This window comes from Trichoderma harzianum (assembly GCF_003025095.1).
Source record: "Trichoderma harzianum CBS 226.95 unplaced genomic scaffold M431scaffold_11, whole genome shotgun sequence".
Classification (NCBI taxonomy): Eukaryota; Fungi; Ascomycota; class Sordariomycetes; order Hypocreales; family Hypocreaceae; genus Trichoderma; species Trichoderma harzianum.
Window position 1 is genome coordinate 1,251,899 of NW_020209259.1, and position 21,556 is coordinate 1,273,454.

Genomic DNA, 21,556 nt, shown 5'->3' on the forward strand with positions numbered 1-21,556 from the left:
AAGGCATGAATCTCTAAAACGAAACTTGCCATAGAATCCAGGTTAACATGTTTTTATCTACGTCCTGATCATCTTCTAAAGAGTTCTCCGTATGAACAGATTTGAGTTCTCTGCGTATACTATACTCAGCAGCAGCATTCAAGATGCGACAAGGTGTTCTCTTGCCCATCTCAAGGGCTTTGCTTAGCCAAATTATGATTCTCTCTGTGACGGCCGTAGCAATAGCTCAGCAGACAGCTATAGCATCCATCAATATCGGCGTAACTTTAACGCCGTTGTTCACTGGTCCTCAGGGTAGCGCTTCAGCCCTCAATGTGAATCAGGTCATCTGGGGGCAACCATTCCAACAAGACCAGGATATTTTTGAGTTGTTTATTAACACCGTTAGCATCGATATCGGATATGTCTCAGATGCCGGCGTTTTGTTCTCCGACGCTGAGGGTGAACTCCAGGTAACAGAGCGTATCAAGACGTCTGGCCCAGTCACAGCCCGGGTCTGGAAAACTGGCCGCCCGACTGTTGGAAATATCAGCGTTGTCTACACGGCCCTTCCACGGCGCGTCTCCAAAGAGACAAAGAACGGTCCTGCTCTCGATCTCCGGGTTGATCAAGGCGGGCTGATTGGCTCGGGCATGGCCTTCTTGGGAGCACCTCCGAAGGAACCAGAAGTGACAACCCTCACGACTCTCCGCTGGGATCTGTCTAAAAGTCCCAAGGGAACGTTGGCCGCATGGCCGATGGGGGATGGCGAGGGCCCTTTCGAAATAGCGACCAAGAGCCTTCTTGGTATTGCTTCTGGCGTGCAGGAGGCGTACTTTGCTGTTGGACCCTTGCATCGGATGACTTCTCCCGACAACTACATGCATACAAACGAGACCAATGTCTTCAACATGTACTGGTTTGGCACTCCGACCTTTGACCCCTTACCGCTGGGAACGCGCCTTCAGAAACTGTTCCGAGAAATGTCTGCCTTCTTCCGCGACAAGGGGAACAGCTATCGCATCTTCCTGCGGCATAACCCATTCCGGGGCTCATTGACTGGGACTGCACTCCGACGATCCTTCATGTACGGCTACGATGAATCGGAGCGAGACTGTCCTCCGAGCCTGCAGGATCGCGAGGCTGTGCTGGCACACGAGATGGTTCACAACTGGGTGCTGCTCACCCGGGAGAGCGTGGCCGATAATTGGTATCATGAAGGGCTTGCCGAGTACTATCAAGTTCTCCTCCGCTTCCGCTTTGGCCTCCTGTCGGCACGGGAGTACTTGCAACAGGTCAACGAGAAGCTGGTTGCCTATTATACGAACCCTTTGGCTACCTGGTCGCTAGAGCGAGTCCAGAAGGTGACCTGGAACATGACGGATGCACAGCGCATGCCGTATATGCGGGGGTTCGCTTTTGCGCTCCAGGTCAATGACGTCCTTCGCACTGCTGGACATTCCATCGACGATCTGGTCGGGCCTCTTGCAGACAGACTGCAAGGCGGAGAGAGTGTTGGAGTGGAGGACTACCTGCAACGTCTCTCACAGTTGCTTGGCGGCGACGAAACTAGAGCAGATTCGCTCGTGACGGAGATGAAAGAGGGTACGTTGGTGGTTCCGGGAGTTCACAGCCTAGAACAGCTCCCCTGGCAAGTTAGACTTGTTCAACGAAAATTGGAAAAATTCGAGCTTGGATTTGATGAAAGCTCGTTGCTCCAAGGACCACGCATCGTGAAGGGTTTGATTCAAGGCTCCCGAGCACAACTGGCCGGGATACAGGACGGAGACCGTATTGAGCTGGAGTGTGGATCAACACATTTGACAGTTCGATCGCAATTCAGCGCGACATTGAAGCTCAGGGTATTTCGAGAGGGCAACGCGCCGTTTGTAGTCGAGTTTTGGCCTAGGTCACAGGATAAAGTCGAGGCGTATCAGTACGAAGTGGTTCAGAATGAGGAGTTATGAAGAATGCTGACATAGAAGGTAAGAATAAGAAATAAATAATTTATTTATGTAAGTATGTATGTTGTAGTATTGAATTTGAAACATACAAGCATGTATATGGGTTATCATTTTCTCTCTTCGTACTTAACTACCAAAACAACATGTCCTTCATGCTCTCACCGGGTATTACAGAGTACATGGATTATCATCTCTACACGTTTAGCTATGGATATTATATCCGTAGAATCAACACGACCGTTTTCTAAATGCGAACTCTTCATTCTTATACGCCGTGCGTAGTGCAAGAAAGGAGACGAATTATTGAACCTCTTAGGCCCAGTTTACGCTCTGCGGCTGGCTCCTTGTGCTTCTCATCACTGACTGACTCTGTCGCGCTCGTGCTACTGACGGATATAAGACGTCGATCCAAAACAGAACCTTTTGCTTCTAGCTTTGACAACGCATCCCTAATGCGCGCTATGGCCAGTGCTACTGTTTTCGTATTCCCAGCTGCATGGACAAACCTGAAACATCCAGGTATAGAAGACAACGACATCTGAGATTCGATGTGAGCTATGGTTTAAAAAGGCCAGTTGGAAAAAGCTCAACTCACCTGGCCCATGTTAAGGTGGACACCTGCTTGGAAGGCAAGATAGTGGTACAGTTGGACTTCTTGACCCTTGACATCCGGAGCGTCAAAGTACTTGAGCCACTCGGTCAGCTCAACAAAGACAAACATGCCGCTATTGGCGGGTTGGAATGGGATGCCATGTTTGTAAAAGGACTCGCTCGCCGCAACGTAGCTTGTCCGCAAACGACTCTGGTAGACAGCGAGATATTCGTCCACAGCCTCTGCGTCCGACAGGAAATGGGTGAAAAAGGCAGTCGAGAAGGAGCTGACCCAGGTAAACAAGGCCAGACGGCGGCATGTTTTCCAGAGCAGCTCATTGCGTGTCACCAGGAAACCCAGACGGATACCTCCGGCTGCGAAGTCTTTGCTGGCACCGTACAGGCAGTGGATGTTCTCTTTGAAGACGCCGTCGTGGGGACTATCCTCGATGCTTAGCACGGATGAAAACATGTCTAGTCCGGGCTCCAAGGGCTCAAAGCTCGACATGGCATAGATTTCATCCGACAACAGATGCATCTTGTGCCTGCCACAGAAACGAGCCATCTCGAGCAACGATGCCTTGGAGTAGTTGCGTCCCGTCGGATTACAAGGGTTGCAGATGAGGAGAGCGCGTGTGTTCACCCCACAACCCTGAGAGACGAGATACGCCTGTTCAAGTTTATGAATCATTTTGGACGCATACTTGGAGCTGTATTGATCGGGGACGCTCTCTGTCGACACGGGAATCATTTGGACTCCCGTGCGAGCGCAGAGGTCATGGGGAAACATGAGGTAAGTCGGGGTGAGGACCATGACGGCTTCACCTGGCTCACAAAAGTTGAACGACATCATATCAATGAGCGTAGAGACGCCGTTGGTCGTTAGAATGTCCTCTGCCTGGACGGCTGTGGCCGGTGTAAAGCGGCGGTTGATGAACTGGGCCACAGCCAGCGAGAGTTCTGTAGGCAAGCCATCAGCAACTCCTCTTCAGCTCTGTTGGTTGCTTGGGCACATGTATGAAACCATCCCTGTGTACTGGGAACCCCTTACCCTTGGGGCCGTTCACTGGCCCGTATAGAAGAGCTGTTGAGAGTCGGTTAGCATCTGCACGTGTGGAATTCTGTCCGAGTTGCAGGGTTGGCAAACCATTTTCGACAGGATAGTATTTCACAAACTTGCCGATATGCGCCCCCATCAGGTCGCTGACGAGCATGTTTGTGGCGCCAGATAGGTCTATGAGACCATCAGGGCATATTTCTGGATCGTAAGAGGGAAGGTGGGAGATCTTGTCTTCCAAGTCGGCGGGAGACTCCAACTCGAGGTTGGCCAGAGCCCTCTTAGACGGCTTGATAGCGTTTTCCATTGCAAAGCCTGATTGATACTCCGATAGAGAAACTCTGATAGCTATGCAATCCCACCATGCTGGGGATGAGCGTCTTATCCGAGTATCAATAGTCGTTGGTTAAATGTGCATAGATAAAGTCCCGCCTGTTCCCCACGTTGTTCGTCGTTCCCGACAACCTTTTTTGTCTTAGTCTTCCGCTAACGAGCGTTTGGGACTCTAGATAGTCGGGTCAACCAATTACATGTAAGCCAGACTCCAACCCCGTGGGGAAAGGAATGACCCTAGTTTGTCTGTGGAAAGCCGTATCGAGTTTGCGATAAGTGAAAGCTCACACGACTAGCCGAATCTCTGGGACAAAAGATAAACTCATTGCAGATGCACGTTGGTATTCCCCTTTTCTATCTTCCCGGCGGGCTTGCATTGCATTATATATCCTTGGTATAATCCGGCATGACCCACAACAAGAGTCTCCAGATCTCCATCACAGTGTACGCTTGGAACGGCTCCAGCAGTATCAGACTCTGAATCTCCGTCGTTTGACCTGGGGTTTTTGTTACTTGATTTGTTCAGGGGCCCAATTCAAGGCCATGGAAGACAAACGTCCTGCTAGCGAGCAGGTCGGCACAGTCATAGTCAGCTTCCCCTTAGCATCATCTGGTTGAGGCTGTTGCAATTGATCTTATTTACTGTCAGCTTTCTAACTGGAGCTTTTGGAGCCAGCAGGACATAGTTGAAGACTCTTTCCGAAGTCAATCTGAGGTTGACTATAAGAAGTATGGCATCTCGCAAGATGACATTGATAGAGCCGCCGAGGAAGCGTCTTCGCTCACACTCGACAATGCGCGAGCAATTCTTGCTGACTATTTAACTGAACATGGGTGAGTATAGCTGAATATTAGCTCTAGAAAGATGTTGAATAAGACTTGTGTGATGCAGAATGCTGACTGTTCTCCACCAGTGATGACATGCTGATCCTACAGTCGTTTACCGACAGCGTCAAAGAGCTAGTTGCGCATCTCAGCGTATCCGAAGACAAGATAGAGCAAGCCGTCGAGGTAGAGGCCCGGCTTGTCGCCGCTGCCTTCCGTGGCAACTCCGTCTACCGTGAGATTCGTGCAATCTTCTCCAACGTCGACGACCCCGACATGCCTTGCGGGACCGTCCGCGCCTGGGTCATTGGCTTGATCTGGGCTGCCGGACTGGCTGGCCTCAACCAGTTCTTTGCGCCGCGGAACCCAACACTGACCGTCTCCGTTTACATTACTCAGCTGTTCTCTTTCCCAATGGGACGCTTCTGTGCCGCCATTCTACCGACAACAGCCTTCCTAAGAGGTTCCCGTTTCGAATTCAGCCTCAATCCGGGACCGTTTTTCATCAAAGAGCATATGCTTATTGTAAGTAACCCAAGCAGCTTTCCTTCCAATTACTTAATTTCTTGACCTTTGCATACTTTTTGATCTGCCTAACCTTCAACCTCTGTACCTGGCTGACTAGATATCAGACTATAATGGCCAACGCAAGTAGCGGCAGTACGTCTCCTCTCTTCTCTCCGTGGATTAGGGTCAAAGATGATGGACTTACCAAGTATAAACAGGCGTTACTTATATTACACCGTTATTCTTTGATCAGTATTTGCCCATGTTCTTAGGGCAGAGCTGGGCAGGCACCTGGGTAGGTATCTTCCCTTTCTTCCCATCTCATGTAAGGCGTGTAGATGTACTCAGCTTACGCCGCGCGACAAGCCCTATCAAATCTGTGCCATGCTAGCTCTTCAGATCACCGGATTTGGGCTGGCTGGCATGATCCGTCGGTTTCTCATCTATCCTCCCCAGATGATCTGGTTCTTCACTCTCAGCCAGGCCGCGCTCAACAACGCGCTGCACAACCAAAGCAACTCACACGTGCACGGCTGGAAAATCTCCCGCTTCAACTTCTTCTTTGTCGTGTGTGGGCTCATGTTCCTGTATTACTGGCTGCCGGGCACCATCATGCCCATCTTGACCTTTTTCAACTGGACAACGTGGATCGCACCCACCAGCGCAACGCTGTCCATTCTGACGGGCAGCTACTACTTCAATCTGGGGCTCAATCCGCTGCTCACCACGTTTGACTGGAACTGGTTCAGCGGCGTTGTCGACCCTATCATTTACCCCTTCTTCGTCGTCGTCCAGATTGTCGGCTCGGCTCTGGTTTGGGCTGTGTTGGTTGTCATCCCCGTCTTCTTCACAAATACGTGGTACACAGCCTACTTGCCCATCAACTCGTGGTACGCATACGACAACACTGGCAACCAGTACAACTTCTCGCGGGTCGTAGGCCCCGGTAGCACCTTGAACGAGACCGCGTACCGGGAATACTCGCCGCTCTTCTTGCCCGCAACCTTTGTCCTGCGATATGCTGTCTTGTTAGCTGTATGTTGACCTTGCTCCGCCCTCCCCCTTGTCTAGTCAAGACTACGCAGCTGCTGACAATTTCTGTTACCACCGCTCGAAAAAGGTTATCCCGGCTGTCTGTACTTTTACCTGGCTCTGGTACGGAAAGGCTTTTGGGCAAGTCATCAAGCAAGCCATCCGACGCATATCAGTCCATCACGCCTCTAATGACGTCCATTCTCGGTTTATGTCGCGGTATCACGAGGTCCCCGAGGTAATTATCACCAGATCGACCCGCACCAGAGGGAAACAAGCTGCTAATATGAAAACGGCCTCATCGTTTAGACATGGTACCTGGCTGTGGGTGCCATTGGGGCAGCGTTTGGCTTTGCAACAGTATACGGCTGGCCTACTGGAGCGCCTGGTTGTAAGCAACGGACCCCCATTCATCTAGTAACTGATTCAATAGCCGACTGCTTACATTACTAGGGACCGTTCCTGTCACCATCATCTTGTCCATTTTCTTCCTCATCCCTATTGGCGTCGTTTATGCCATTAGTGGCTACCAATCGTCCCTAGAGCTTCTCTTTGACATTGTAAGTGTGTCCCTTATTATAATCATAGTATTGAAACTAATGTAGTGTTGTAGATTGCCGGCTATGCCGTGCACAATCGACCTGCCGCCTATTTGCTGTTCCGCGCATATGGCTTGGGAATTCTTGAGCAGGCTCTATTTTTGCAAAGGACATGAAATTGGCTCACTATGTCAAGATTCCCCCGCGCCAAATGTTCGCCTCGCAGATCATCTCGAGCCTGGTGTCAACCTTTGTGGTCTTAGCTGTTGTCAACTTCCAGTTCAGCGTCAAGGGCATGTGTAACCCTCAAGTCAATGTGCACTGGGTCTGCGGTACGGCCCAGACAGGATTCTCATCGTCTCTGACCTGGGGCCTGCTTGGTCCAAGCAGGATGTTCACGGTATGCCCAACACTCGTTTCTACTTGCAGTCTCTAATGGCTACCCTCTCAATCACCAACCTTTCTTTCGTGTTTCCATGTAAGATATCTAGAGAGAGAGCGGATAACTAATAGTCACTTTACCTAGCACGTCGACGCGCTATACTGGAAGATCATGCTCGGGCTCCTGGCCGGCCTCTTATGGCCCGTCTTGTGGTATCTTGGTAAGCGAGCTTGGCCCAACAGCATTCTGCGCTATGCCCATCCCATTGTCATGAGTAAGTAGCCCTCCCCCTTCTTTGCGTCTTTGTAACTGTTCCTGACTTGTGATGCTGAATACAAAACAGTGCTGGGTGGTGTGGTATGGGCACCGTCGAACCTGTCCATGTTTTGGGGCACGCTTTTCTTCTCATACATCTTTGGCGTTTTTATCAAGGACCGCTGGCCCGGTTGGTGGGCAAAGTACGCCTTGGTGCTGTCGAGCGCGTTGACGGCGGGCATTGTCTTGTCAGCATTGGTGCAGTTCTTTGCCATTTCCAACGCCGGGGTTTCGGTAAGCCCACTTCTCTCTCTGTCTCCCTGCCTTGCTTTCATCCCCGTCTCTCTCCAACGGTAGACTGATGCTTTTTTGATAGTTTCCGGCTTGGTGGGGTACTAAATACCACACCACGACTTGCGATTTTCATGACTGCAGGTACATGAAACTTGCTAAGAGAGAGACTTTTGGTCCAGACAAGTGGGACTAAGGCTTGTGGTTTCTATGGATGAGAGTGAGAAATGTTCGCAGCCTGAATGATGGGATGAGAAGAAGCTTCATCACAGGATGTGGGCTTAGAGACTTGGTGTTAGTTACAGCTAATACCCAAGCTAGGATGTTGAAATACCATATAAGTCGGTTGTTATAGAAATCTAGGAATAATTGACAAACTAGGTGCATATAGAATATTAGTGATAAGATGCTAAGGAATGCCTTCAGTTTATGGTTTATGGTTGTGAGTTGGTCGGATCAGAGCAATCGGTCAATTTTATAGGGTAGACAGCGGCATGGTAAACATCTCCCAATTTGATTTCTCGCTCAATATCTAGCGATCTATTTACATAAATACGTTCAAGTAAGTCTTAAGCTAAGTTCTAAAAATGTTTTGACGGCCGACTGTTAGTGTGTAGTGACTTCTGGTAAGATAAATTGATGAGTTCATACAAGCATGATGCCGACAGCGTGCACTTCCTTGCGACTTTAGTTCACTACCATTGTGATGCCTACATGGCTATTAATTCATCTCAACGGCTGCAACCTCAACTTAATATTATTACGATGTGTATGTCCATTCTATTATTGGCCTCATTTCTTGCTCTTATAATGCCTTGCTACCCACTTTCCACCGCTTCCAACAATTCCACACTACGGAGCTCATTCTCCAACCCAGCAGCAACAACCATGCTCCTAAATATGCCGTTCTTCTCAAAGAGTTGCTTAGGAGAACCAATCTCGGCGACCGCACCGTTGTCCATGACGATAATTCGGTCGTTCTCAATCTAGCAGAAGAGTTAGCATCTGAAAAGAGTGTCGCTCTAGGCTAGGCATTCTCGCTCACTGCGCTTCAGAGATGATGGGATATGGTGATGACGGTCTTGTTTCGCAGCTGAGTCTTCAAGGCCTCATGGATGAGTTGTTGGTTGGCTTTGTCCATGGCCGAGGTAACTAGGAACGGCAAAAGATGTTAGCTTCTAAAACGAGAACGATTAAAAGCTTCGTCTGGCGTCAAGCTCTCACCCTCGTCTAAGATCACAATGCTGGACCCAACAAGGAGACATCTGGCAACAGCCAGAAGCTGTAGTTGACCGGCGGAAAGGTTAGACCTGTCAAAATAATTCCCAGTCAGTTTCTTCTTCCTCTTAGCCCTTCCACTGCCGAGCATTCCAAGTAACTCTTACCCTCCTTGTAACACCGGAGAATCGAGCGCAGCCTGTGGCGTCTTGAAGCCCCTTGCAAAGAGACTTGTCACGAACGACACGCAATAGGTCTGACTCGTCGTGGATGCCGTTGGAATCGAGGTTGGTGCGCACCGTACCGGCAAATGCGCCGCAGTTCTGAGGGATGATGGCTACGCGTGACCGTAGCACATCCAAGTCAACTTGCGTGATATCGGTGCCGTCAATCTCGATACGGCCACGGGCGGGTTGGAGCACGCGCAGCATTGCCAGAGCCAATGATGACTTTCCGGCGCCGGTGCGGCCTACAATGGCAGTTGATTGGCCTGGTGCGAAGTCAAGGTTGATGTCGCGAAGTACAACGCTGGAATCATTCTCGTCGTCGTGGTAATTGTGGCTGTAGCTGGCGCTGAAGTCGCAGAACGTCACAGTGCCACGGGAGGGCCAGGAGGCATCCACGTTTTGGGTCCGATCTAGGACTTCTACCTCGTTTGTGCTCATCTTCTCCGCCTTTGTGTCTATCAAGGAAAATATGCGCTGTGTAGAAACCATTTCGCATTCCATTTGAGTACGAAGAAGAACCGTCTGAGTGAAGGACGTGGCTAACTGAAGCATGTATGACATGACGAAACCAGTAGCACTCGCATCCACGCCGCCTACAAGCAAAAATGCCGCAGCCAGGCCTTGCAACAACCTAGAAATTGATAATGTAAGTGTTGGAAAACTCTCATTTAGGATTGAACTTGAAAGGCGGTATACTTACGAGCAAATAAGAGACAGCCGGAGGATCAGCCACAGCTCTACGGAGACGAACGCCATATAAGCAGTCAAGTTACGTCGCAGACTTGTAAAATTTCTAGTCTCAAAGTAGGTCTGGCGACCAAAGATGCGAATAATGTCGGACCCGGCCAGAGTTTCCTGCGGGTTTGTGATTAGGGGACTTCGTGAGCTGGTTTCAAGCCGTCTTGTCTCGACCAAGACGCCGAGACAACGGCGCTGCAACCACCATCCCAAGGCCCCAAGTGCTACGACTGCAACAGCTGACGACGGTGCAAAAGCTAGGAGAGTACCGAGGGAGGCGACGACGCGTAGCAACGAGTTCAAGAAGCCGAATATGCAAGTGAAAAGCGGACCATCGTGCCGTGCGAGATCATTGGCGAAGCGGTTCATAATCTCGCCCGTCGGGGTACGCTGGAGAAAGGATAAGGGGGCTTGCAGAACGCCCGCAACTAGCATACCGTGGATCTTGTGTGATGTTGGCTTTAGGCAAAGGTACCAGCCCAAGAGCAAGGAGAGGCACGACATGAATGTCTGTACAACGCCTGCAGCGGCGTAAATCTCCAAGGCCCGCATAACCAAGCCGTTGCCGAGCCTATCGGCAAACACCTTGAGCATGTAAGTCGACATAATGTTGGAGGCAAATGTGAGGCCGGTGAAAAATGCCATCAGACTCCAGCGCCAGATATGGGCGATTCCCAACCACCTTTTATAGTCTGCAAAGGACACCCGAGCTGAGTCGCCCAGCGAGGACTCCTGGTTGTTGTCCACAGACGAATTCTCCAGGTTTTGGTTCTCTTGGACTGAGTCACTCAGGTTATTTGCTTCTTCGTCAGTAGATGAAGCACTGATGCTAAGGCTGGCCACCTTGACTGAGAGATCCGGCTTGTCGACCATAGGTACACTGTCTGGCAACCCCCTCAATAGCTGTGGACTACAAGCCTTGATATCTTGAAGCTGACCATCTGTAACCTGTAGCACTTGATCGGCATATGAGCAAACCACCGCGGAGTTTGTGACAACCAGCCTGGTCTTGTCTTTGAGTATCCCCTGAGGCCCAATGACATGGTCGACCAAATGGCGGTGCACCTGGCTGTCGACGGCGGCCAGGGGGGGGAAAAGAGACGCAATTGTCAGCGCTGGTTTGGGGCACGGTTCGAGGGGCGAGGAAGGCAAACCAAGAAAGTTGTAGTAGCAATATTCAACGTAGATGGAGGTTCATTTTTGCCAGTGAATCGATATCGATTATAGAGTTGTATGAAGCTAATGAGCAATAGAGTGAGCGATGCAGCAGCTTGTACCACCCTTCGTAGCGTTGAGTAAAAGAGTTAGCCGAGTTGAAACGCTAAAGAACAAAAGGAGAAGATGGGAGATGGAAGTAGGCGCATAATCACCAGAGAATTTGTTGAATCACAATATTGCTCAACGGCAGGAGCTGCGATAGGCCTAAACGCGTGATGTCTTGATATTCCAGAGTAGAGGAAGTGAGCTCTACGACCGAATTCATTATTTTCTGAGAACAACGGCAGCCATCTTAATTAATCTTCGTCCAGTGGTCCTGGTGCAAGTTCCCTACCCGGTCTCTTTGAGGAAATTGGTCCTTGTGAGCTTACATCTGGGCTGAATACGACGGCGAACCCCTACAGCTGGGCCAACTTTGCCAATCTCTTGTTTCTTGAGTAAGCCAGCTTCCACACACACTTCTAATTCTACTTTTCTCTCTGATATTGGCTCACCGTGTCGTCTTGTCTAGTCAACCTGCCGGAGTTGGATTCTCAACTGCGGCCGACGATGGTTCTTCCCAGTCACGCTCGCCGAGGCCAGTGACGATTTTGCGGCCTTCTTGACGCGCTTCGTCAAACAGTTTCCGCAATACTTCCAACACGGCTTCTACATAGCTGGCGAGTCCTTTGGAGGGCGCTATGTGCCGCGCTTTACGGCGGACCTCGTGCGCCGCCAGCTGGCCGGAGCTCCTGTTGCTTTTCCCGTGCAAGTCCGCGGCATCGTGTTGGCCAACGCGCTGGTTGACGGCACGTACTCTCCACTGGGCCATTATGAGCTATTCTGCACTGACAGCCCAACAGCTGACTTGCTGCGTTTCAACGCCACGGCCTGTGATGCCATCGCCGCCGCAATGCCCGAGGCAGAGCGTCTCCAGCGCGTGTGCCAGGCGACCTACGACGCAAGTCTGTGCCAAGCAGCCATCGAGTTTGGTCAGAGAAACTTGTACAAGTACTTCCAAGCACAAGTAGATGCACTGAAGCACAGCCCCTATGACCGTAAGACGCCTTGGACACCTGATGTCTCTCCTAACTAACCAGCCCTCAGTTCGACTAGGTTGCGATGTTCCTCCAACTTGTATCCCCAAAAGTGAGTACTCCACTGGGGACTACTTCAACAAGCCTGATATTCAATCCCTTCTCGGCATTGGCGAATACCAAAAATATGTCTCCATCAACTTTAACCTCAACGCCAATTGGTCGACCCGACCTGAGATTATGTTGCCCACTACTCGCGAAGTCTCGTATCTCGTCGACGTGGCCAAAGTCCGCTTCCTGGTATTGAACGGAAACTACGATGTCATTATGTAAGGAAAACTTTGAGCGTCTTTCTCCATGGGGGACGAACGTCATTGCTAACTTCTGACTTTTCTGTTCGTTTCATAGAAACTCCCCCGGCATTTTCCGTGAATGGGCCGACCTCCCGTGGCATGGGAATATCCAATTCCGCTTGGACCCCAAGAGAGACTGGTACTTTAGGGATAGCAAAGGAGCGCTCCAAAAGGGAGGCCAGTTGAAGGGCCGAGGCCAACAGGTGCAAGTTGCTGGTGTGGATAACGCTGGTCACATGAGCCCAGGCGACCATAAAGAATCCGTGGCATATCTAGTACACGAATGGATCCAGCAGTCTTGATTTGTAGAGCAGAACTTTTCTTGGTAGGATGACCAGGGCCTTGGGAGACTGACGAGCCTGAGTAATAGATATAAGTTGCTTTAGTATTCAATCTATCATCTTCGTATGATGGTGTATTTGGAAATGCTGGGCGAGCCATGAGCATAATACACCGTAAAGCTCACAAATGGTGAAAGGAACAAAGACAAGATGATGAGCTACTAGTCGTTTTAGATTATTAGTACCCTCGCTGATCGCACATTGACCTCTTCATTGTGTAGGATACCATCAAGCAGCTAAGGCAGTAGTTGTTTTAGTTATTCTACTATATGATTACCCCTTTCCCGGGTAACTATCTACGGGTCGTCTCGCCTTTAAAGAGTTTACCACCTTTCCAAACATGTGTAATGTTCTCCTTCACAGTCAGAACCTCAATGTCATCCAGAGGGCTGCTTGCAACTGCTATCAGATCCGCATCATATCCCTCTTTGATCTGTCCGCTAAGCGGTGCCATGCCACCAAGGGTCTCGGGGCCATTTGCTGTGCATGCCTCGATCGCTTGGAGCGGTGTCATACCCCTCTTTACCGCCCAGTAGAGTTCTCGGGCATTGTTGCCGTGCGACTGGGGTTTCTTGCGGTCGCTGCTCATAGCGTCGGTTCCGAGGGCAATTTTCACTCCTTTTTGGATAGCCAATTTGTAGGATTCCCTTGCTGTTCCAACTAACTTCAATGCCTTCGTTTTGGATGCCGGTGGCAGTTCATCCGGGTGAGCACCGATAGTCTCTATAATGTGGTGAGTCGGTACAAGAATGGCCTTCTGCTTAATCATTTCGTCCGCAACCTCCTCATCCAGGTAAAACCCGTGTTCAATCGTCTTCACGCCAGCACGAAGACTGGCCACGATACTAGCCTTCCCGATAGCGTGGGCCGCCACCACGCGACGGGAAAGGCCAGCTTCCTCTACGATAGCTCTCAATTCAGCATTAGAGAACTGTCTGTCCTCCGGGTCGTCTTTCAGACTTAATACTCCACCACTGGAACAAATTTTGATCACCTGAGCTCCTCGACGTATCAGCTTTCTCACCTCCTTCTGACACTCATCCGGCCCATCCACGATAGAACACGGACCGCCGCAGCTTACATACTGCAGTACCGTATCAAGGGGAATGCTGTGAGAGTCGCCGTGACCACCAGTCACCGACATGGCTGCAATGGAGGAATAGACGTTGGGTCCGACAAGGAAGCCGCTCTCAATTCCTGGCCAAAGGTCGCCGCCGTAACCTTGTAGCTCTCTGACGGAAGTGAAGCCGGCCATCAACGTAGCTTCAAGGTCTGCCACTGTGATTGCGCCAGCCAATGCTTTGTATCCGGGAAGATATTTGGCCATGCTACCAAAAACGCTGGTATCCATCTCCATTCCAAAGTAGTGGACATGACAGTCCCAGAGACCGGGCATTAGGGCGGGAACATGGAGTGGAGTGATTGAGCGGTACTCGGCAGGAACTTTGTCAGGGCTGCCAACGAACTTGATCTTGGATTCGGCTATGACTACGGTCCCCGGCCTGAGAGGCTCACTGCGACCTGGTATAAGAAGGTCTGCTTGTATGACAGTTGCATCTGGCGTTGTAACGGGCATCTCGTCGTTCAGATGGCCTGCGGTAGTCGTGGAATGGCTGGGCAGCTGCGGAGTGATTCAAATAATGGAAATTCTGTATGGGTTACTGCAGGAAAAGTTTCAACTGAGAACTGTCAACTGTTTGCTATTGTTTATTGTAAGTGAATTTTATTAGAAGCTCAAGTCCTTCGTGTATGTCAACGCAAAATCATGCGGATCATGTTTTTATAGGTATCTGAAATGAAGACATCGGAAACTGAGTAGAGTTGACCAACATCTTACTAGGATTCCGTTTCCACTGTGCATGTTTGCAAATTGGTGGTATCATATGAGTGTTGTGCCAATGATCTACGAAGGGCAACGAGGTAAACCACGGACGAATATCGAATTCTTCTTTCATGTTCATCGCTAATAACTTCCGTAAACGGAAAGGTTTAACCCACTATCAGTCTCTCTCTGCACCAGCTATCTTGATACAGTAAATAGTAATAGCTTGAGATTAATAGTATCTGATAACAAATCCTGGGCCGGAGTCTGACTGTTTGAGCTCGACATCCTGCAGCCCAATTCTATAAAGAGTCTCTTTCTCTACCCCGACTTGGTTGGTAAGATAAGTAATTATGTCTGATTTGGCTTGCAACCATCTCTTGCTATCTGTAGTCCTCAGGTATAGCTTCTTGGGGCATCTGCTCTGGCCAAGGCACTCGATTGCCCGTTCTCTCCCAATAGCATCAACCATCATCTTCAGGAAGTCTTTAAATCCACAACATGCGGCGGCGGCAAGTGCACTCCCATGATCTCCCCGGTCAGTTATGATTGCGGGATCAGCGCCAGCTTTTAGCAAAAGCTTCATCACCGGCATATCCTCAGCCAATCGATATCTGTCTTCAGCTTGCAACCAGAAACGACTGAGAATTACCGCTTCCAGTGCACTGCCGTACTTGCCACCTCTCAAGAGCTGGTTTGGATCTGCACCATGACTGAGAAGCAATTGCATCTTTTTCACGTAATCCCAGCGCACTATTGAACTTGCTGCAGCGACAAGGGCACTGCCATAGTAGCCACACTCCACAGCAGCATTCACGTCGGCTCCAGCTTTGAGCAGAATCTCAGCCGATTTTACACTATAATAAGCTGCTGCCGCAATGAGGGCATTGCCAAACCATTTGCCACCCTCCCTGTTTACGTCGACCCAACCTTGGTCCACAAACCACTGCAGCATCTCAGCGTGCTGCGGAAACATTGCCGTGTATTGCACAACCGTTGTTCTGCGGTAACAGAGGTTGACATCGAGGTTTGCTTCTTCCACCAAAAATGAGACGATACCCTTGTTCCGTCCATTAATCGCATTTTGGATGGCCCAGTAATATCTTTTAGCAAGAGCGTTATCCCGACCAATGACTCCCACCAAATATTTGCAAATCGGTAGGCTTCCACCTTGAGCTGCAAGTGTAAGCGAATTATCAAGTGGTCCGGAATCTTTGAGCGCCATTTCCTCATTTATTTTGTCCTCTTCCCACCAGTCACGCAAAACGTAGTAAAATCCGAAGCGGCACATGACAAACAAAGCCATGCTTTCAGGCCTCAGTATCGGGTGTTTGTGCGATCCACCAATTTTGTTTAGCCACTCCCGATAGTGGCAGCCACTCCCTTCTACAGACTCGAAGAAGCGTTTGAGAGTGGTAACGAGAGTTTGGTCCGGATCTGGGTTGTCCATGGATCCCAGCCATCTGTCATATCGCTGAACGTGTAGGAACCATGTGTGTGAAATATACCCTTCAAAAGTATGAAACTTGTTATCTTTCCGTTCATAACGAGCGGGCTGCAATTCAGGTCTCATCAGGAAGTTGAGCGATGTAATAGAAGCAAACACATCACATGTTCCTAAAGCCATATTTCTAGACTGGAAATATTCAGCCACTGAAGCATGTGGTAGCCTCCATATCCGTCTCGCCGTATCAATCGTCAGAAGATCCTGGCATAGCGATAGGACTTCTTCTTCAGAGCGCTCTTCCTTCTGTACCAGTACACCTTTTTCTAGAGAATACCGGACGGCTTCTAGCAGAATATTGGATGTAGGTGGCTCAAATGCACACAACACCCACTTGACAGCACGCTCAGCTAATGCCACGTCGTCTTCATTATGCTGCGCTCGTATGTTCTCCCACAACTGATCATATGCAGCCATCAGATCACGAGGTATCGTTCTGGCCCACGCCTTGACGGCATCATCTGAGATGCATTTCAGCAGACTTTTGACTTGTAAATAGACCCATCGGAACCTAGAATCAAATAGATTTTCCTGATTAGAAGTCTAAGAATAGTAGACAGGTAGAGATTTAGCTTACATCCCGCCATTTCGAGATCTAAATGTCTCTTTAATTATTTCCTGAATTTCCGCTTTGCGCCTGTTGAAAAATGGTTGGGAGTATAAGGTTTTGCGAAGGAACTTTTCAATGTCGTCTTTTTGGTTGTTGCTATTGATTGTAATTATACACTTGTCTTCAAAAGCCTTTAAATATTCTCGACCAGGGCGACTCGAAATAAAGACTTTGACCGGTTTTGTGGCTCTTTCCATTAAGTCGACAAGAATCTCTGCTAGATTATATGTTGAAATTTCAGATTCATCCAAGGCATCGAGAATTAAGGTAGTTTTTGGATAGAGGTTTAGAGAACCCAGGATAAGCTCTTTGCAATCTCCAAAACTTAGGTCTCTCCCTTCTTGCTTTGCTAATTGGCATTTCTGGATAACGCTGGTTTGGATGTGATTGTAGCGGTATGCTTTGTAAGATAATTGGCGAACGAAGCTCCTGAGAACGACCAAGGGATCCAACATTGAGGGACCAGATCGATTGCAATAAAAAAATGCAAATCCTTCATCATGAGCCGATGTTTCCAAGGTTTGCTTTATATGATCGATCACTCGAGAGGTAAGGTACGTCTTACCAGTACCGACTAACCCGTGTTAGACGGAGAAATGCATGAACTGATTAAGTATTCTTGGAGGAGCTTACCAGTTCCCTTGAGACATAAGAGCGTTGAAGAGGAGGATATCGCTTCCCAATCGCGAAGTCCCTCGTGGTTAATCAACCAGTCTCCAGTCCCTTCTATCCTCGATTCTTTAATAGTAACGTGGCCCCTACCAAACTTTTCTGAGCTAATAAAGTCCATAAGTCTCTCTAATCGGTCCTTTTCAACCTCCTCTAGCAGATTATCGACTCCCTTGTCAATTCGACTAATGGGCGTCGACAGTTTATCTAGATTAGTCAACAGGGCCTTTATTCTGTCATCCGTTTTTAAACCAGTCTTAGCACTGCGAGAAGCCTCGCAGACTTGAGCTTCCAGTGAAACCTTTTGCTCTTTCATCAACAAGTCAGAAACAAGGTCTGAAGTCTGCTCAGGTCGAAGAATGGCGTTTAACGTTTGTTTGACCAATCCGCCTTTAATCAAGACATCAGTCCGAGCCAGTAGCTCTATTGCAGTCACGTATAAATCTCGCAACGCGTCGCGTAGATTTGATACAGCTTCTTCATCTGCCGTTGTTGCGTTGTATAAATGCTCGTATACCTGACCCCTCTGGACAATGCGTATAAATAATCGAACTGTTCCAGCAAGTGCTGCCATTTGCTCAATTTGTTTAATCGGAATCTAGTTCAATCAGTAAATTAGAATAGTAGTAGATTCCTGGAAATTTGGCTCTCTTACCCTCAGCAGTGCTTTTGCTGCGGCCCATGGCACACCGGCTTGTGGGGGTGCTAAATTGATCGCGATGTCGCCGACCGTGGTAAGAAATGTGACAATATCAGAGATATATTCGCGGAATACCAGCTTTTGACTCCCAATTTCAATCTTCGAAGGCGCGCCTTTCTCTTCGGAGAGTAATTGGCTTTTGTTCTTGATCAAATTAATGAGATCTTCTGACTTGGCCTTCTCCAGTGAATCGAGCCCATTGTTTTGAATCCATTGTTGAGTTTCGCCATTAGCTTGGCGGAAGGCTTCGTTCCAAAGATTCGAGGGAGTTGCTTGTTCAATTGTAATCTGAGGTACTGATACTTCAGCAGCTGGAGGAGCTGTCGTAGTTCGTGATGCTATAGCCGCGGCAGAAGGCGATATCTTAATCAGCGGATGAGGTGCCTTTAAATGAGAAGAGTTAGGCGATGAAGATAGTAAATCGGGCGGCTGCTGTGGATTTGGCTTGTCAAGGCTGCTTCGTAACGATGCGTGAGATTGGTTTGGACTTGACAGAGGGCTTTTATCAGGAGTGCGCCCAGAAGCCTTAAGGGAATTCTTCCACTCCTTGAACTTCTTTCTGATGCTTGTCTTTGTCATGATTTCCTGTTTGCCATAAAGACTAATGAGCAAAATCTGGTGTGAGAGAAATTTATCGGAAGAGAGGATTATTCGCAGAGCCGCAGGGCGCTGTCAGCAGACCCCGCAGCATATGTCGGCCCAATAGTTAGGCAGGCAGAATGAAGCATTTGCTGTCCAATCAATTTGTTGTTGGACCATCCATGTATGTACTATATGCATGCTGGATAAAACGCGTTGGTTGTTCTCTTTTTGCTACCGTTTTGGGGGGTCTGGGTCTCTGCCTAACGTTGTCATTACATATTCCTTGACCATCTTTGGGAGTTGATAAAAGAATGCCAAACCATGGAGTCACTTATGAAAACGCAGCATCAAAGCGCGTAGACGATTCAAAGTTGTATCATTCGTATAGCAATCTATCATGTTAAATCGCATTATCACATTCCAAATTATGAGAAACAAAACTCCTTCCAAAAACAGGCCTATGCAAAACTTGACAACTGGACAAAAACCATCTATTTGCATTCATCCTTCCAGTTGTCGCCAATCCAGTTAGCCAACTTGTCCGTCAACGTCCCCTCCATATACGGCTCGATATCTTTGGCACTGTAATCACCGCCGCTGAACTTGAGGGCGGGAATCATCCATGGCTGCAGAAAGTCGAGAAAGACGAGGTCTACCGTCTTGGGCTTTCCTTCTTCTGGGAAACCAATCTCGGCCTGGATACAGTTGGGTACTGAGTAGAAATCAATGGGCTTGTGGACGGTGTCATCTCCGTCCTTGCTAATATCGTCCTTTGTCGTATAGCCACCAAAGATTCCATCATTGTCCCCTGAGGCATCCATTCCACGCAGCTCGAGGCGAGCCTCTGTTTCATCTTCGACTTGTTCAACAGTGCCAACTTCAGTGTCAACTTCAGTCTCAGCTTCAGTCTCATCAAGATATTTCGGGCGTGGATACATCAGCTGCGGAATGGTCAACTGTCGGGTGTCTGGAAGCCCAGCAACAAATATCCTCGACTGGCTGTTGAGAAGTCCGATAACCTTGGCAGCAATTTCGTACGGCACATCGGGCACATAGCGGAAGCCACTGGTAAAGGGGCTCACGGTAAACGTATCATCTCGTGTAAACGGGCCCTTGAAGACATCGAAGCGAATGCCCCCCGTGTTGGCTATGGCCAGCCGAGGCTTGTCCTTCCGGTCCTTGTTGACAACCACGTCGGGGAGCACTTCCTCTTCAAGCCAAGTGTAGATGCTGTCTTTGCCGGGATACGGAGCCCTGGTCATCCACAAGTCTCGGGGTGCACAGCCGTAGCGATGGCCAAGATTCAGAGTTTTACGAGCATTCTCAATCATCTTGCTTGTTTTCTGTCCCTCTTTGGTGGGGAAGGTTGTCTCGTTTAAGCCGGTGTGATAATACATTCCGTACAGATTGTTGTCAATATACTTGCGTGTGAAGGTGGGACCCTTCTTAATCTCAACTTCTTCATTCTCGTCGTCTTTGGGCTGCTTCTTAACGATGCCATCAATGGACATCCAGCCGATGGTTTCGAGGTAGCGACCGGAGGCGATGGCTAGTGACTTAGAGTCATAGCTCACGGCGTCTCTTATGTGTAGGTGGCCGCCGAAGAATGCAATGGGCGTGTCCCAGTCCTCCTTGCGGATAGCCTTGAAGACAGTTCTAAATTCTTCCATGCGCACACCAACGTGGCCAATGACTACAAAGAGGTCGGGCTTCTCCTTGATCGCCTCTTGGAACCAATCCTCCTTGACTGTATCGGCCACGGGCTGAACGATGCTGTTATTGGCATTGCCTGTAAAGTCGAAGAGGAAGCCAAAGGACACAATGTTGATGCCTAGGTTCTTGGTCTTGAACTTGCGGTATCGCTGGGCCTGGGGCACGCGCTTGCCCGTCTTGGGATCAATGTAGTCCAGATTGGATGTGATGTAGTTCTCCTTGAAGTTGGGAATGGTAGTATTGTGTTCCATGTCGATCGAGTAAGCCTTGTACAGCTCATGGTTGCCGGTGGTGATGAGGTCAATCTTCTGCTGGGCGTATATGTCATATTGGTACAGGCCCTTTGGGATGGAGCTGTCGTAGATGCCGCTGCCCTCGATGCGGTCGCCGGTATCGATAAGGAGGAGATCGGCACCTTTGTCGTCGGCCAGCTTGCGCATGTGCTGGGAGAAGGAGATGTAATCGCCCCAATCGGCAGAGAAGGAGGGCCTAGATCAAAGAAGGGGTGTGAGCTTGAATTCCGCGACTGTTACGACTGCTGCTTCAGGCCCCCATAGCTGCTCAACTCGTGGCGGTCTGAACAAAGAGATCAAGGCTAAATTGAGCAACTTACTCGAGGAAATGCCCGCTGAGCCAGGCGTGCGTGTCTGTCGTGTGCAGAAAGTTGAGCTGGCCCCAAGTCAGGTCTCGCATGGGTGCCGCCACCGGCTTGACGGCGCCAGGCTGCGCGGCTTCAACCGCGGCGGCGGCGATGAGCGCACCGAGGAAGAGAGATTCAAGCATGATGGAGGGAAAAGAAGAGTTTATGATTCCATGGATTACGACAGTGATGGTGATGGCGATGGTGATTCGGCGATGAAGATGGCGATGAAAATGGCGATGGAGATGGCGATGGCGAGGATGGGTTAGGATTGAAGATGGGAGGATTAGATGCTGGAGTCACAAGGGAGCTCAGGTGCCTGGTTTAGGCCATCAAGGTGGCCCAGGTGACATCAGCGGGGGGGCTAGCCGCTATTGAGCCACTGCGATCCACTATTAACGGCGTTCCTCGGACACGGAGGTATCCATTACCCGAATATCCAACGGATCA

The 21,556-nt window shown here is 49.5% G+C and overlaps 8 protein-coding genes across 8 annotated transcripts; 3 read left to right on the forward strand and 5 right to left on the reverse strand.

Moving 5' to 3' along the window:
- The first annotated feature begins 829 nt into the window (after nt 1-829).
- On the forward strand, nt 830-2,046 carry M431DRAFT_511094 (hypothetical protein). Its single transcript, XM_024919590.1, has one exon. The coding sequence runs from the start codon at nt 840-842 to the stop codon at nt 1,944-1,946; it is 1,107 nt and encodes a 368-aa protein (XP_024771623.1). The 5' UTR covers nt 830-839; the 3' UTR covers nt 1,947-2,046.
- M431DRAFT_19114 (hypothetical protein) lies at nt 2,045-3,978 on the reverse strand. The gene is made up of 4 exons (XM_024913204.1): nt 3,682-3,978; nt 3,586-3,618; nt 2,539-3,494; nt 2,045-2,481 (listed from the first exon to the last, which is right to left on the reverse strand). Exons 1-4 carry the CDS (start codon nt 3,896-3,898, stop codon nt 2,209-2,211), a joined length of 1,479 nt encoding a protein of 492 aa, XP_024771624.1. The 5' UTR covers nt 3,899-3,978; the 3' UTR covers nt 2,045-2,208.
- A 776-nt stretch (nt 3,979-4,754) lies between these two features.
- Nucleotides 4,755-7,951, forward strand: M431DRAFT_498232 (hypothetical protein; the record flags this gene model as incomplete). The annotated part of the gene is made up of 12 exons (XM_024917675.1): nt 4,755-4,758; nt 4,922-5,274; nt 5,382-5,409; nt 5,475-5,551; nt 5,623-6,291; nt 6,377-6,526; nt 6,598-6,679; nt 6,742-6,848; nt 6,997-7,227; nt 7,354-7,483; nt 7,553-7,758; nt 7,841-7,951. 12 exons carry the CDS (start codon nt 4,755-4,757, stop codon nt 7,949-7,951), a joined length of 2,148 nt encoding a protein of 715 aa, XP_024771625.1.
- A 595-nt stretch (nt 7,952-8,546) lies between these two features.
- Nucleotides 8,547-10,952, reverse strand: M431DRAFT_539747 (hypothetical protein; the record flags this gene model as incomplete). The annotated part of the gene is made up of 3 exons (XM_024921055.1): nt 8,547-8,741; nt 9,141-9,831; nt 9,901-10,952. Coding segments are annotated over 3 exons (1,911 nt in total), but the record flags the coding sequence as incomplete, so codon positions are not given.
- Nucleotides 10,953-10,991: 39 nt separating this feature from the next.
- M431DRAFT_8253 (hypothetical protein) lies at nt 10,992-12,827 on the forward strand (the record flags this gene model as incomplete). The annotated part of the gene is made up of 4 exons (XM_024923178.1): nt 10,992-10,997; nt 11,668-12,193; nt 12,243-12,501; nt 12,581-12,827. The coding sequence occupies 4 exons, from the start codon at nt 10,992-10,994 to the stop codon at nt 12,825-12,827; spliced, it is 1,038 nt and encodes a 345-aa protein (XP_024771627.1).
- Nucleotides 12,828-13,158: 331 nt separating this feature from the next.
- Nucleotides 13,159-14,442, reverse strand: M431DRAFT_19117 (hypothetical protein; the record flags this gene model as incomplete). Its single annotated transcript, XM_024913205.1, has 1 exon — nt 13,159-14,442. One exon carries the CDS (start codon nt 14,440-14,442, stop codon nt 13,159-13,161), a length of 1,284 nt encoding a protein of 427 aa, XP_024771628.1.
- A 394-nt stretch (nt 14,443-14,836) lies between these two features.
- Nucleotides 14,837-18,798, reverse strand: M431DRAFT_122260 (hypothetical protein). Its single transcript, XM_024912156.1, has 4 exons — nt 18,127-18,798; nt 17,436-18,069; nt 16,770-17,376; nt 14,837-16,703 (listed from the first exon to the last, which is right to left on the reverse strand). Exons 1-4 carry the CDS (start codon nt 18,748-18,750, stop codon nt 14,921-14,923), a joined length of 3,648 nt encoding a protein of 1,215 aa, XP_024771629.1. The 5' UTR covers nt 18,751-18,798; the 3' UTR covers nt 14,837-14,920.
- A 446-nt stretch (nt 18,799-19,244) lies between these two features.
- On the reverse strand, nt 19,245-21,249 carry M431DRAFT_8256 (hypothetical protein; the record flags this gene model as incomplete). Its single annotated transcript, XM_024923184.1, has 2 exons — nt 19,245-20,955; nt 21,080-21,249. 2 exons carry the CDS (start codon nt 21,247-21,249, stop codon nt 19,245-19,247), a joined length of 1,881 nt encoding a protein of 626 aa, XP_024771630.1.
- Nucleotides 21,250-21,556: the final 307 nt, after the last annotated feature.

What these genes read in the sequence shown, in the direction of transcription:
- M431DRAFT_511094 (XM_024919590.1), top strand. Translation starts at nt 840, where the DNA reads ATGACTTCTCCCGACAACTACATGCATACAAACGAGACCAATGTCTTC.
- M431DRAFT_19114 (XM_024913204.1), bottom strand. Translation starts at nt 3,898, where the DNA reads ATGGAAAACGCTATCAAGCCGTCTAAGAGGGCTCTGGCCAACCTCGAG. An exon ending in ATACTATCCTGTCGAAAATG is followed by an intron (nt 3,619 to 3,681) that starts GTTTGCCAACCC and finishes GACTCTCAACAG; the next exon opens with CTCTTCTATACGGGCCAGTG. An exon ending in TCCACCTTAACATGGGCCAG is followed by an intron (nt 2,482 to 2,538) that starts GTGAGTTGAGCT and finishes ATCGAATCTCAG; the next exon opens with ATGTCGTTGTCTTCTATACC.
- M431DRAFT_122260 (XM_024912156.1), bottom strand. Translation starts at nt 18,750, where the DNA reads ATGACAAAGACAAGCATCAGAAAGAAGTTCAAGGAGTGGAAGAATTCC. An exon ending in CTTATGTCTCAAGGGAACTG is followed by an intron (nt 17,377 to 17,435) that starts GTAAGCTCCTCC and finishes AACACGGGTTAG; the next exon opens with TCGGTACTGGTAAGACGTAC. An exon ending in AGATCTCGAAATGGCGGGAT is followed by an intron (nt 16,704 to 16,769) that starts GTAAGCTAAATC and finishes ATTTGATTCTAG; the next exon opens with GTTCCGATGGGTCTATTTAC.